A 15,200-nucleotide genomic window follows, 5' to 3' on the forward strand; every position below is an offset into this window, starting at 1 on the left:
GCGCACCCCTCAGGACATACACAAACACACAGCTACAGTCTTTCAGTAGAAATGGAAACTAAATGTCATTAAAGCAATCTAAAATAAATGAACGAAACAACTGGGTTTTAAAAACTTGTTTAATTAAATTAATTAAATCAGCCAAACTATTTTTATAAATTGTCTCAAGTGAAGAACTAGTAAAACCAGTTAATTAACAATAATTATCTTCAGTGTTATATAGTTGCTTCAGTGAGTTTTATACTGTAAGATAAATGTTAGGGCAAGAACCCCAACAATCAGATAATCCCCTGCGAGCAAGGCTAAGTAATAGTGGGGAAGAAGAACTCAGTTAGGCCCCTCCAGGATCAGGCTAAGGGCACATCTGCTACAAGCAACTGATGAATGAAGACAGAAAAAAGGAACACTGAGAAATCAAATTTAAGCCAGTTTTTGAAGTTAGTAAAAAAGGTCCAATGTTAAAATGCCCAATTTTACAAGAAATAGAAGACATAAACATGTTTAGAGGCTGCTCCAAATCAAAAATGTTGTCATCTGATTATATTTTCTCTGTGCTTCAGTTTTGGTGACTGAAAATTTAATATTGTATTTCACAGGTAGCATTGTCTCAGTGTTCCACCTGTACAGTGTATAGATGCAGTTTGCCATCAAAGCCAGATAGCAGTACCTGATAACATTTCACCCTCCTGTCCACATATGACATCTTCTGGCTCCGCCGATAATAAGATTACAGCTTCAAAATGCAGAACTTGTGAGATCGCAGTGGCTACGTTCTGATGTTATCTTTGTCTTGCTCCTTGAACAACAACAGCCATCAATCAGATGCAGGTTTTTGTTGGCACTCAATAACATAAAACATCGTCTCAAACTCTGCGGCATTCAAAGCATATAGCATGTACTCTGTTTTCAGAATTTTATAACACAATTACAAATATTAAAATATTTCCATGTGAATTTTAAAATTATTACAGACTAATGAATAAATAATTTCAGTTGGATGAAAACAACAGGAATGTTGCGTTACGCTGACATGGGCATCACTTGGTTTGAACCCAGTGATGTTTTTTGGTAAATGCACAGCTGGAGAAATCTATGAAACCCAGATTCACCAGCAGTCTGAAATGTGACACACCAGCAGCTCCACCATCCAGCAGTTTTTTCTGTAACATTAGTGATGATGAAATCCACAGCTGCACTCCAGAAACTGTCCATCTTTGGTCCTCTACTTTGTGTCCATAATAGATAACCGCAGTCACTTGTGTTTAGTGGGAAGATAATCCAGCTCATCGCTCTCCTCTGGTCCTCTGATGTCCCCAGAACTCTTCTCTTCATCTGATCAGACACAGGAGAAACACAATGAGTGAACCAAAAACAAACAAAACCAACAGGTATCATAAAAACTCCTGAGTGTGGTTTACATACAGATGTTTTCAGATGACAGCAGCTCAGGAGTACGAATCCTTCCTTCCTCGTACTGAGTTTTCTTCTCCAGGAGTCGCTGTTTGCTGGAATTTATCTGAACTGAACAAACAGGAAATGGATCTAGTTTCAGTTTCAGAAAAGTTTAGGACAGGTGTTCAATAAAGTCTGAAGAAACTAAGGTGTGGTCCTTTAATGAGTTGCTCACATACTTGAAGGCTCTGGAGATGTTGACTTCAGGGACCCTGCAGGAGAGAAGCCGTAGAGCCTTGCAGTTGCATCTGCCGTGGTTTGCCCTCTAGTCTCTGGTCCTGCTGGGGCCCCTCTCAGTGCTCCGGGTGCTATACTCAAACTGGTGCTATTGGGCTGGGGAGGGAAATTGTACTGGTCCTCAGTGGGCACCAAAGGCTGGTTGCACTCAACCTCTGTGAGCCTAGCTGGACTGCGATACTGGGCTTTGGTGGAAGGAGATAAAGACCTGCAGCTGGTCCCGTTTGATCTCAGTTGAGAGCGCAGGTCGTACTGGGAGAATCCTCGACTCTCGTCGGTTTCACATGGACCAGCGAATGAACAGGAAGACACAGGAGGGAAAATGGATGACGGGGGAAGAGATGATGATGAGTGAAGTGGGTCAGGAGTGGCGAGGGTGAACAAAGAGGGAGAGGAAGAAAATTTGGTTGACTGTGACACTTGGTAGGTATCCCCCAGTGGTCCCAGTTTACTCAGCTCTTTGGAAAGCTGTTGTATATTAGAGTCCAGAGAGCGGGGAGGTCTGGGGAAGGACTGGTAGGGAGGCTCCCTCACCATTTTATATACGTCCTCAAGAGATGCACACACCTATGAAAAAACAAAACAACACACTGAGGTGAAAAACAGGAGGATCCAAACAGGAGCCCTGAGGAACTCCAGAGTGCTCTAAGCAGCAGTCACAGAAGTCCAGATTAAATTAAATTGCACCACAACCAGTCTGAACTGACAGGATATGCATCTGAAGAAGTCTGCAACCACTGAAACTACATCTGAGGAGGTCTGGAGAGACTGAAACTACATCTGACAAAGTCCAGATTAACAAAACTGTTTAAGAGGAAACCAAGTGAGTGTGGCTGGCTCTTACATCTTTCATTACCGGTCTCTTCCTCCTGAGTTTTGCCAGACACCTGCAGGCCAGATCCGCCAGTTGCAGGCTACCAGTAAGCTCAGCAGTACCCCCTGCAACGAAAGTGAACACAACAGGTAACAGGAAGGACATGGAGCAGGCACAACAAGGACAGGGACTGTGGTCTTAGCTCAAACACTGACCTGAAATCAGCCGTTTGTCAAGATGCTTCCTCCAAACTGCTTCAGTTGAGCCACCCGGACCTTCCTTGATGTCCTCCACCAGGTCCTTCTGCAAACCAGAATCAAAACCAGGGTAAGCCCGACTCAAACAGACCAGGTTACCGGCAAGGAAACACACCAGCCGGGTTTGGAAGGATTCTGCCATTTTCCAAAGCTTCAGATTCATCCATCCATCCATTCGCTTCCGCTTATCCTTTTTCAGGGTCGCTGGAGCCTATCCCAGCTGTCATAGGGCGAGAGGCGGGGTACACCCTGGACAGGTCGCCAGTCTGTTGCAGGGCCTACTCACAGGGACAGACAACCATTCACACTCACATTCACTCGCACATTCACACCTAGTGGCAATTTGGATTATCCAATTAACCTATCCCCACAAGCTGCATGTCTTTGGACGGTGGGAGGAAGCCGGAGTACCCGGAGGGAACCCACGCAAACACGGGGAGAACATGCAAACTCCACACAGAAAGACCCCGGCCTGATGATGGAATTGAACTCAGGACCTTCTTGCTGTGCGGCAACAGTGCTCACGACCGTGCCACCGCGCTGTTCAGATTCAAAACAACCCAATATGCAAATCAACTGTGTGAGCAGGTGTGTGCTATTACCAGGTATCTGTCTCGACCCATCCCATCTTTCTCCAGAGCTCGACGTCCAGTCAGCACCTCGAGCAGCATCTGAAACACACACACGGATGTGTGGACACACACACACACACACACGCACCATTTTCAGACACTTGCTGTGTTTCTCTTCTGTTTTCTGGTCTCAGAATAAAAATGTTCAGTTTCACGTCAGTTCCTAAAACAGGATATTTCCTGTTGCCAACTCTATAACTTACCTACAACTAACGAAGATGTTTCTCTAACTAATAGATGGTTGTAACTTATTTTATAAACAAAACCACCTACAAATTATTATGTTTATGATATTTTTTATGGTTTAATGGCTGATGTTTTAGTGTATTTAATTATGCTTTTCAAACGTATTTATGGAAAAGCTTGAAGCTTAGGGTGCAAATTATGCTTTACAGTATACTAGTATTACAGATCAAACGATAACGCCGTCATACTTGAAGTCTTTCTGTTTCCAGGTACTTTTTTTTTTTTTTTTTTTTTACTTCCGTGCTTCGGTTTCAAAATCTACAACTTCTTGTTTACATCTTTTGTGGTGTTTAAAATATTTTCTAGAGGAACAATCAAAATTGAGGCCTGCAGCTGTAAATCTTGCTACTCCTCAACGGTTAGCCATGGTCCACATCGAAGCATCACATCATAGTGATTAGGAATTAACTGCATTAAAAATCAAGTCCTATAATATTAAAAACATACATGTTTCACACAATTTTCCACTGTTGTCATAATAGAAATGGGCCTGTTTCTGTACCAAACTACAAAACGTTATTGGAAAAGCAGAAATATTTTTATAATTAGGACTATATGAATACACAGAGTCCTCCCATACTGCACTGAGGCCCTGCGACATCTCACCACTCCGAAGCTGTAAACGTCCAGTTTGGGTCCCAGCTCTCCGCCTCTCACGTATTCCTCCGGCAGATAAGCCAGCGTTCCTCTCACTGTTGTCGTTTTACCCACGGATGTCGTGCTAGCTGCCGAGGTGCCGGTGGGTACAAACCGAGCCAGACCGAAGTCTGAAAGCTTCGCCGTCATGTGACTGTCCAACAAAATGTTGGAGCTGGAGAGAAACCGATGCACATAAAGAAAAAGAGTTCAGGTTAACACACCAGGTGAAAGCAGAGGCTGTGTTTTTGCCAGTGCGTCGCCATAGTGCAAATACTCGCACTAACAGACTTTAAAAAAAAAAAAACAACAACAAACACATCACAGATGACTTTTTGACATCACTCAGCCTTATAACCAGGTGGACCACATCAACTGTGATAAATGAGTAAATGTGGCGGTAAATACACTTCATGCAAATCATTTCATTACTTCTTCAACGGAAACTTCATCTTGATGTTTTTTTCCTGTGACCTTTGTATGAACTGTGAAATGAAGGCATGAATTTCAACTGAAACTTTACCCGACGATCTGCCTACGCTGACGTGTTTTACACACAATTCAGAGGAAAACAAAAATGATGGCGACCTCCAGATAGCAGAAGAGGAAGAAGAGGGGCTTGAATGTGTATGAACAAGCAAGACTGTAGCTCGTAGTAAAAAGTGCTTCGACTGCTCAATGAGAAAAGTGCTATATAGGTACTAGCGCAGCTTCCAATTCAATAACATAAATAAAAATAAATTCATCATCAAGGCTGGAATTTGATAAGGGAATTTATGACCTATAAGCAGAAATAATATTTCTCACTTTCAGATTAGTTACTCATCGTTTCCAGTCATTTCTCTCTTCCTGCTGGAAATAATCCAGTATAGCTTCTGCTTTCTGCACTTTTCAGTGACTCATGTCAAATAAAAGACTGTAATACAGCTGTTCACTTTGATCTATTTAACACATGGATTCATAAATACACTGAAGAGCTCCAGGGTGAAGATCACCTTTTCACGTCTCCGTGGATCAGCAGCTTTTCGCCTTCAGGGGGGCAGTGGAGAAACTGCAGAGCTTCTGATGCGTCTTTAACAACACTGACTCTCTGAGGCCACGAGAGCACCGCACACTCCTGAAACACACACACGGAAATAAACACACCCATGGAAATAAACACCCCTCCGAAACAAATAAACATTTGTAAATTATGTAGTGTGCGGGGTTTTCCCCAAGCACTGAAACTCGGGTGCAGGACTGAGTGTTTTTACAGAGCATCATGGAGAATGCACATGAAGAGGTAAAGGTGATTAATAAACACTTAAGAGCTACCATCATTATTTAACAAGCCTTTCATATTTATAATCACTTCCCATCAGTGGATCTTATTTATTTGTATATCACAATCTTTTATTCACATCTACTTGGAGCAACAGATGAAGGCCGATACACTGGGTGTATCAGGTTTCAGTGTTGCCAGCTTTCTTTCGGTAATATTGCAATAATATTGCGATAATGGCAAAAGCCAACACTGAAAAGACCCAGCAATGACCACCTATGACACCCAGAAAGCACCCGAGTCCTGGGAAAACCTGTGAAAACCCTGGAGTTATCTGAGCCGTGTGCATCTGTGTATGTGTTACGTTGTGCAGCTGGTCCTCCAGAGATCTGTTTTCCATGTAGCTGTAAATCAGACACAATGACCCTCCTCCGTCACTGAACCCTAAAAGATCCACAATGTTGCGATGTCTGAATCTGAGGAGGACACACACACACACACACACACACACGACTTTAATCAGAACAGATGAAATCTGCTGTATCTCACTGAGGAACTTCACCCACCTTGACAGTTGCTCCACTTCAGTCTGGAAGCTCTTCTTCAGCAGAGGCCAGTCCAGCAGCCCGTCCTGTCAAAAACAGCAGCAATTCTGACCAATCACAATCTACTTCCTGGCAGTAAAATGGACCAATGAGAAGGCTTTTTCAGACAGTGAGCGGTCGACCCCTCTCTAATTATCAGTCGATGTTTTTCTTTTAACTTTTCTAAAAAGAGCCAAAAGACTCTTTCAGACTAATTTTGTCTCCGTTTCCATGGCGGCAAAAACCTCGAAAATGACAGTTGTTTTTAAAAATCTGTCCGTGACAAAACCATAGACTGTACGTTAAAGATGTTGGCAGCTACCGTGACAGCACCCATTGGATTGTGAAGTCCGTTGAACCCTCGAGATGAGCCATTTTGCTGACACCATGTTGCTGTTTTGATACAGGATGTGCACACTCACCGTCACACACATGTTGATGAGCAATGAGCATTTCCTGGAAAATCCTCTCTCACACTTAGAATGACCCAAATTTACAAAATGGACTGAATTTTTCATTAAGTGTGACTGAAACGAGAAGCTGAGATGATAACATCAGCAGTAAAGTGTCGACTATGGTCCTGACAGAGCGCCGTCTTCCCACAGACTCACTTTAGGACCTCTACGATGGCTTCACTTTTTAGACCCAGAAGCTAAAATTGAAGCTCATATTTTGTGTGGAGACGGGCTTTAGAAGGGAACCACCCAACCTGACCACCATCGCAGGACTTCCAGGTCGCTCTAAAACGTCAACCAAATGTACAAGTTACCTAAACTGGCCTTCTAACAGCCAGCAGGGGGCGACTCTTCTGCTCTGTGACCTTTCGTCTTAACATTTTTGACTCAGTCACTAGTTCCAGGTCAGACTGAATAAAACATGAAGATCATTTTGTAAAATAAAGAATCAAAAAATACTCTAATTGGCTAACAACTACTCACTCATTAAAACGATTAGCTAGAGGTGTCGTCATGGGGACTTGACTAACCAATGGCAAATGGCCTGGAGGCTACATTCATCTTTTATAGGGTCCGTAGCTGTGACAAGCCAAAACAAAAGCCTGCACAGCCTTTTTGATCTATTTCCAACTTTTGTGTTGCTTAAACTTCATTGTTCATGGCCTGCAGGTGGCGACTCCTCTGGTTACATAAAGACTTAAAGGGCCCTTTCCCCAAAATAAAAGTGTGCAACACCATTTCTGACTTTTTTGTATTTCATCTCATTTCCTTTTATTTCTTTGGTGCCCGACAGTTTTAACTTTCTAGCTCGAGCGCAGAAATAATCAGACGGTTGGGATCGTGCATACATTTACTCGAACTGCAGCGTAAACTGTAAGCAGAGTTTTTCTGTACCAGTCCTGTTGCTGCCTGAAAACCGCTTGCTGTCTGAAAACTCCTCAAGACTGAACTGCATTGTGATTGGCTGACCTCTTTGAATTTCTTGACGGCGCACTTCATGTCCTTCAGAGTCGCTCTGTACACGACTCCAAACCCCCCCTCCCCTATCTGCAGGCAGGGGGAGAACCCATTTGTCCCAGCATACACCTCTTCATATGACAGGCGCATCACTGCGATGCTGCTGCTCACCGCCACCATCACCTGGGGCTGGGGGATGACATCACCACCATCATCGTGCTTTGTTGTAGTGATGTATTTGTATTGATTGTTGAACAAACCTTGTGTAATGTGTGTGCAAGTATGCGCGTGTGAGAGAGAGACCTGGTGACGTTGTTGCACTTCAGAGCGCAGGCCCGGGGGGGGCGATGCAGGTCTGGGTAATGGACCTCCTATTCCTTTATTTACAGAATAAAGTAGTGACATCATCAGCGTCACAGAACAAGCCGACTGGACATACGTAAATGTCTGTTTATGCTGTGTTACCTGAGCCCAGTCTACAGGTGTCCTGCATAGGCGTGGCCCAAGGCTTTTTGGGAGGGGGGACAAACTGAGAGTCAGAAAAAGGAGATGAAGAAGGAAGATGACGAGCAGGAGCAGGAACATAGGAGTAAAGGTCCAGACTTCTCACCCCTGCAGACAGAGAGACAGAATGAGAAAAAGTCAGTCCTATACAAAAGGTTCTACTGAAAACGTGGACTTCAGGCACGTTGCACTAACGTATAGTGATGAAGTGTTTTAGGAGAATATGATCAAACCAATATGCGTACAGGGAGGGGTACAGCACTGAGGATGCTGTGCTAAGTGTCACTCTTTTAATAAGCAAGCATTCAGAAGATTCAAAAGCTTATGATCAGATTCCATCTGCTGATTCTAGTTCTGCATTTGACTGTTCGTCCACACCCGCAGCTCCAAAAACTCTTAAGTTTAGAAATGCCTTAATTATAAATTGGTTTTTATCCCTTTTGTCAAGCCGGTCACAACAAGTTAAACAATTCAATCTCCGTGAGTTCCCCTCTCCTTTTCACCTTGTATACTACTGGCTGTTGAGGTAACTGGACTAATTATGGGGTTATCAAATTCTCATCAAAGAATTTGATAACCCCGTTATTGTTATTATAATATATCCTACATGCAGGTGACTGCCCGTCTTTATCCCACAGGGATATCAGTGATTTCAAAGTGTGATGTAACTGTGATCATCTCATTTTGAATAGTGATAAAAGTGAAAGAAAAAAAAAGGGTATATGTGCACACGACCCAGTGGCAATTGATGTCTGTACAATAGAGCACATATAAGTACTTGAGTATCTATATGGACAAATTCTTTAATCATGAAGAATACGTTGATTTTTAAATGTGAAAAATTAGCTCAAAGACTCCACTGTGTTTGTAGACTCAGGCTGTTTGAAGTGAGCTCTGTGGTTATGGGTATTTTTTTGTAATTCAGTACTTGAAAGTTTGATTAGATATGAGATGACAGCCTGGTTTGGCTCGCTTACAGCAAATTCAGAGTCTAAGATTGAGAAACTGATAAAAACTTCCATGAAAGGCAAAGGAAACAAAGAGAAACAGTTTCTCATGTCGAAATGAGGAAACAGTTGTTCATCAGACTCATAATTGATTCATTTTTGGTGCTGGTTTTATTGTGCGAATGCTGCTTTGTTTAGCACTGTTTGTCCAAGATTAATATCTAATGTGGTATGACTACACAAAGATAAGAGGCAAGTTTATTCTTATCTTTGCATAGTCTTGCAGAAACATGAAAACAAACAATAGCGTAAAGACGTTTTTATATCGTCATCCGATATATATCGTTATATCGAGCAGCCCTAACAGGCAGCATATTCAAGATGAAGTGATAACTAAAGGACAACAACTCTGAGCAAACCCAACAACTTAAAAAAAACATTTACAAAACAAAGCACCATATGTTGGTTGTGATCAGCTGTAAACACCTACAGCATATATCTGTGAAATCCAACACATTTTAAAACCTTATTTTCCTTTTTAAAAGACACTTGGGAACAAATATATTTAAGAATTTTTAATATATGGTCTTTTTTTTTTTCTAGATGCAGGTGTAAATAATTCTTTATTGACTCCTATTCATCGAGGGCCATCTCACAAGCACCGCGGCTGAACTGCAGCCAGTTTGTGCACCGTGGCATTAACATTAATATACTATCCCTCGGGGTCAAAGGTCATGAGTGTTTGGAGGTAAACTCACAGTTCAAGATGACATCACGGGGGCGTAACAGCTGCAGATCCTCCAGCAGGTCGATCAGCTCTCCGACTTGAATGTTCCTGTTCGAGCATTTGACCATCACCCAGTGGGTCCGCCTTTCCTGCCTCTCAGCCAATCGCACGTCGTTCTGATCCATCAGCATCCCCGAGGCTGTGAGTCAGAAACAGTACAATCAAAAACTGCAGAAATATGAAGTAAACTGATTTTACAGCCACTCAGACTTCAGAGGACAAAAACTAGCTCGCTATAAACAATCACAGATATAAAATGCAATAATATAAAAACAGCACAAACAGAACATGTGAAATATTAAAACCTAAAGTTTAAACAGCATTTGGTTGAATCCGAACAGAGAATTTCCTCGTACACGTCACAGTTCATCATTCTGCTAAAAACTAGTGACCCGGCTTCACTGGTAGCCATACACAACCGTACCATAACATGTTTAACAGATGTTTTCATGGAACCTCAGATCTGGCCTTCTTGTTCTTGAGTGTAACCAGTGGTTTGTGTACAAGAAAGGCATCCCTTTACTGTAGACTTTGACAACGATACATCGACCTAACACAGGATGTTTCTGACTGTAAGATGCTGTGAAGATCTTCTGAACCAAGGAGATAACTCTGTGATTTTCTTGGTTCAGAGATAATTTTGTGACACTTTAGCGGTCCTCTGTGATCTTTCAGGCCTTCTGGTGTTGCCAGTGCATCCATTCTGTTATGCCGATTGCTGTCTCTCTAACAGCTTTATTTGTGTTTGTCAGCCTAATAATGCTTCCCTCATTAATATCAACACCTCTTTGTGCCTCTTTTTGAGAGTTAATGCGAATTTCAACGCTCTGAATCAACTCCAGATCTCTTATCGTCTTAGTTTGTCATGAAATAACAAAGGAACGAGCCTCCCTTAGCCAAGACATGGCCTCCAAGTTAATTGTCCAATCACTTTTGAGCCTCTAAAACTGTGCATGATGCTGCATTCCAGATACCTCTGAATCCAGATGTCGGAACTTGGAAATTAGGGCGTTCCAGAAGAAATGAGGAAAAAGAAGATTTGTTTTGGTTCTTCGCAAAGTAGAGACATTCAGGAATCACTAGCGTGCACCTATGGTATCAATTTGAAAATCCTAGATGACTTCCTTCTGAAAATCATCTGAATGCAATGATTAAAGAAAACTTGACCTCTGGCCTTGACCTTGAGGTCACTGAGATTCAAGCTCGTCTAAGATTGTTAGTAGATGGACTTATGGTATCAATTAGAAAACCCTACATTGCCTTGTTCTCAAGTTAACGTTATCATAAACTTGGGTGTCCACGCCACCCGCCTGGTCGGGGCAATGACAATTCCCATCAGCCTTTTACGGATGATCTGATATCCTCGTGTCGGTGTTGTTCCCACATCATCATAATAAATGTTGTTCCAGGTTCAACATTGCAAGTGACCAATCACATAGTTGTGACGTCCCCCTTTTGTGCCTTTGAAAAATACCGCCTTAAAAAAAATCTACTTCACTTGAGAGAAGAGAAACCGCTTCTGTCCGCCGATCCAGGAACTTGAATTCTTTGAATTTCAGGATTCTTTTCTTTAATAAACGGTAAACATTATACATATTGTCCTTACAGAAGCGGTTTCTCTTCTCGCAAGTGAAGTAGATTTTTTGAAGGCGTTTGTTTTTTGAGGTCGCGGATGACGTCAGGAGAAGGTGATTGGTCACTTGCATAGTTGAACCTGGAACAACATTATTTATGATGACGAGGGAACGACACCAACACGAGGATATCAGATCGTCCGCCTTTTACGGCTGAGGGGTAAAAATGGCTGTAACTCCTTGAAAGCTAGCGCAGTTCTTTTTTAAAAGCGCTCGAATTAAAGCTGAAAGTCTGCACCAGAATCACATCTTGATGATTGTTTTAAAATTTCACCGTGGTAGTGTACAGAGGCGAGAACACAAAAATACAGAAAAAAAAATTACTCCAAATACTTATGTAACCTCACATACTGTATGTTGAGGCATGTGATCTTATTTGTCTTATTCAGCGTGCAACATTTGCCCCTTTTTTTTTTTTAACATCTTTATCTGTTGGTTAACACTTGTGACTCGTGCTTCATCTGCAGTGTTGCATTAGAGTTCGTCTGAAAGATTTCAAGGACATAATCAACGCACGTGCTGTCCACCACAAACCACAACTCCATCACCTGATGTGGGTGGGATACACAACAACTGGGCCCGATGCTTTTCAGTTTGGAAAAAAAAAAAATGACCAGAGTTTACCACAAGGAGGAAGTGCAAAAAACCCAACATAGACCAAAGAAGCAAACTGGAAAAAGCACGGGCGATGGCAATTTATTGTTCTAACAACTGGTTTCATTTCATTTCAAAGAAGTGCTTGTTCTGCCGTCTCCACAGCAGGGCAAAAATGAAATTACCAGCAACAGCAAAAAATATGAGCTAGAACAGCCCACATTAGTGGTACTTTGTCTCTCTTTTTTGACAGCTACAACAAGCCAACCTTCACGGTTAAAACAAAAAAACGAGTATCAAAAACTGATTTTCCTTAGGGGCGAGCGTGGCTCAAGAGTTGGCAGCTCATCTTGTAATCGGAAGGTTGCCGGTTCGAGCCCCAGCTCGGACTCGGTCGTTCTGTCCTTGGGCAAGACACTTCACCCGTTGCCTACTGGTGGTGGTCAGAGGGCCCGTTGGCGCTAGTGTCCGGCAGCCTCGCCTCTGTCAGTGCGCCCCAGGGTGGCTGTGGCTACAATGTAGCTGCCATCACCAGTGTGTGAATGTGTGTGTGAATGGGTGGATGACTGAACGTGTAAAGCGCTTTAGGGTCCTTAGGGACTAAATAAAACGCTATACAAATACAGGCCATTTACCATTTTAAACTTTGTGGCTTATATTGACCAGGATAAGGCGCGATGTCTCGGGGATCACTGTGAGGGTGATGCAAATTGGAACTGATGGTGATATCAGAAAAAAGGTGCAGGTGGCCAAAACACTAAAGGTGAGGCTTCAAAATAACATCACAATGCCTGGCTCCATCATCTGTATACAGTTTCTGAGCCCTACATCTAAATCTTTTTTAAATCATCTTTTCTCCCAACTCTAACTGCTCTAGTATTTCTTTTCAGTGTTCCACTTTGACAGCTGTGAATGTTCTCTAATGCTTAAATTTTACTTTGTCGTTTTTCTGTAAAACTTCTATTTCAGTAGAAGAGAAGCTGCCAGAGGTCTTCCTCCCCACCATCACCAAATGCTGCTTATACAATGTAAAACTTTAAAAGTGTATTTCATTCGAAGAAAACTTAAGATTTTCAAGTCACCTGAGCTCAATATAGTACACCAACATAACAGAGCTCTACCTAATTTTTAGTCAAATAAAACCCGCACAACCTTAGTTAAGAGAGTTTACAGTAAAACTGAAAACTTCTGGATTTTTTGAGAAACCTCAAACTGTTTCTAATCACATTTCATTATGCGTCAGAACACACAGGCATTTCAGTTTCTGTCACATTCTTGTGCTCCGTATTTACTCAATATTAACCAAGAGCACTTACAGATAACGTCTACCAGAGACTTCCTCAAAACAGCCACCGGTGAATTTATCTATATTTAGGCTAACTGTAGTCAAAATGTGACCTAATATCGGAAGAAAACTGTACCTGATTTAATCTCAGTTGACACTCACGCTAAAGCAATCTTTTATTAATAGTATTATATATTTTACAACTTTGTGGAAATAGTTGGGACAGGTAAGCCTGTACCTGAGGGCAGACTGAGAAGGATGGATCACAGCTGAGGCTCTCACAGCTTGTTTAATTCTCATTTTCTGTAGTGATTTCACATGGCAGCAGTTAAAGTTGTTACACAGAATAAACACGCTAGAGTTTATTTTGGAGTCCACCCAATTAACGGTGGACTCCACCGTCCCTCCTACCCCAAGCTGCTGGCCTTTAGCTCTCAGTCAAAGTTCGGGTTCTGACTCACCAAAGCGGGTCCAGTCCTGGTTTGACAGCCCGTCCATGATGCGGCAGAACTCACAGTCAACGGAGGCGGGCAGGTTGTAGTACAATACGGCCCTCGGGTCTCCTCCCGACATCTTTACCTAACTCCTACAAGTTAGTCCACGCTGAAGCTAATAGGCTAACCGATGACAGCGGCCACCGCGGGGAACTCTGGGTGGTCTGTAGGGTATCAGATTCACACAAGGACCTGGATCACATCAGAACCGCCCGGAACGAACCTGTTCAATCACTTCAAAAACTCTCTCAAACTACAGGTTTGAGTCTTTCAGCGCTTCCGCCTAAAACAAGCTAGCTGCTTCCGCTCCGTACTACCGAAATAAAAGCCCAAATAAATGCACTGTTTTAAAACTTTTTTTCTTCACTTTTTACTTCTTTTTTTTTGAACAAATGTTTTACCTCGTGAGCCACATACACCCCCATTTGATCACAAGTGGACCACACCAGTGAAATTCCCCTTTCTGACAGTTTAAATCAGTTTAATTACACATTTAATCCTCGAGATGTCTTAGGACCGGACCGACAGATAAAAGGACATCTCAGGTTTTCTACATGATAAAGAAAAGCTGTCGTGGTAAATGAAAAAAATCTGTCAGCATGACTCCGAGTTTAAATTGTAAGACATAAAGATATAAAATGTAAAATGACTGGAAAAAAAGTTTTGGTAGTTTATCGACTATCCTGATATTATAAAAGAGAAAGCTTTTTGCAGAAAATGGTACAAATTTGGCAAAATTGTGCATCCTTTGTAACAAACAGACATTTCTGTAGTAGTAAAAACAGCAACATCTCTTATCACTCTAATTTTTTACCTATTACCTAATTAGTTTGGTTAAGCATAAATGGCCATGGGAGAGGTCTTTATCTGTGGAAAATACAGCTGTAAAACGTAGAAAAATGCAGTTAACAGTCCGAAATTTATTCCTTCACATTTTCAAAAGCTGCCCAGTGGGGCCAGATTGGAGTCTTTGCTTGGCCAAATTTCCAATTTATTTATTTTGTTTATATGTATTATTTTTTATTTATGAAGCCCAGTAAAAATTCAGTAAAAAAATAATATAAATTCTTTGTTTGGGGGGTTAATGATAATTACTCAAGCATAAAATGTACTTTTTGATTATTAAATCACCAAAAATAACCAGGAAATCCAAATATTACTCTTCTCTATACCATGATTTGTAACAGTGTATTACATCAGATCGGTCATTCTTACATGCAAAGTGTCAGCTTCTCCACTGTGACCGTTTCCTGGTTAAATATAATTTCCTGCATGACAAACTCCAGATTGTTGTTGTTTTTTGTTTTAACTATCAGTCAGAAAATAGGATATTATTAGAACTAGAGCTGCTTGATTTAAACCACAGTTATTTTGGTCAGTGCTGAGATTGCTGTGATGGAATTCAAATACAAACAGAGTTTTGA

General features: G+C 41.8%; 1 protein-coding gene across 1 annotated transcript; it reads right to left on the reverse strand.

Annotated features, from left to right (window-relative positions):
• Positions 1 to 107: 107 nt before the first annotated feature.
• On the reverse strand, positions 108 to 14,070 carry irak1 (interleukin-1 receptor-associated kinase 1). The gene is made up of 15 exons (XM_085394108.1): positions 13,744 to 14,070; positions 9,741 to 9,908; positions 7,997 to 8,143; positions 7,835 to 7,908; positions 7,544 to 7,720; positions 6,102 to 6,166; positions 5,900 to 6,011; positions 5,270 to 5,391; positions 4,245 to 4,449; positions 3,363 to 3,431; positions 2,719 to 2,806; positions 2,534 to 2,628; positions 1,632 to 2,256; positions 1,423 to 1,521; positions 108 to 1,332 (listed from the first exon to the last, which is right to left on the reverse strand). The coding sequence occupies exons 1-15, from the start codon at positions 13,853 to 13,855 to the stop codon at positions 1,253 to 1,255; spliced, it is 2,238 nt and encodes a 745-aa protein (XP_085250234.1). The 5' UTR covers positions 13,856 to 14,070; the 3' UTR covers positions 108 to 1,252.
• Between the last annotated feature and the right edge of the window lie 1,130 nt (positions 14,071 to 15,200).

Source organism: Rhamphochromis longiceps, linkage group LG20, assembly GCF_057381845.1.
Source record: "Rhamphochromis longiceps isolate RC_006_pf linkage group LG20, R_longiceps_female_GT1.1, whole genome shotgun sequence".
Lineage (NCBI taxonomy): Eukaryota > Metazoa > Chordata > Actinopteri > Cichliformes > Cichlidae > Rhamphochromis > Rhamphochromis longiceps.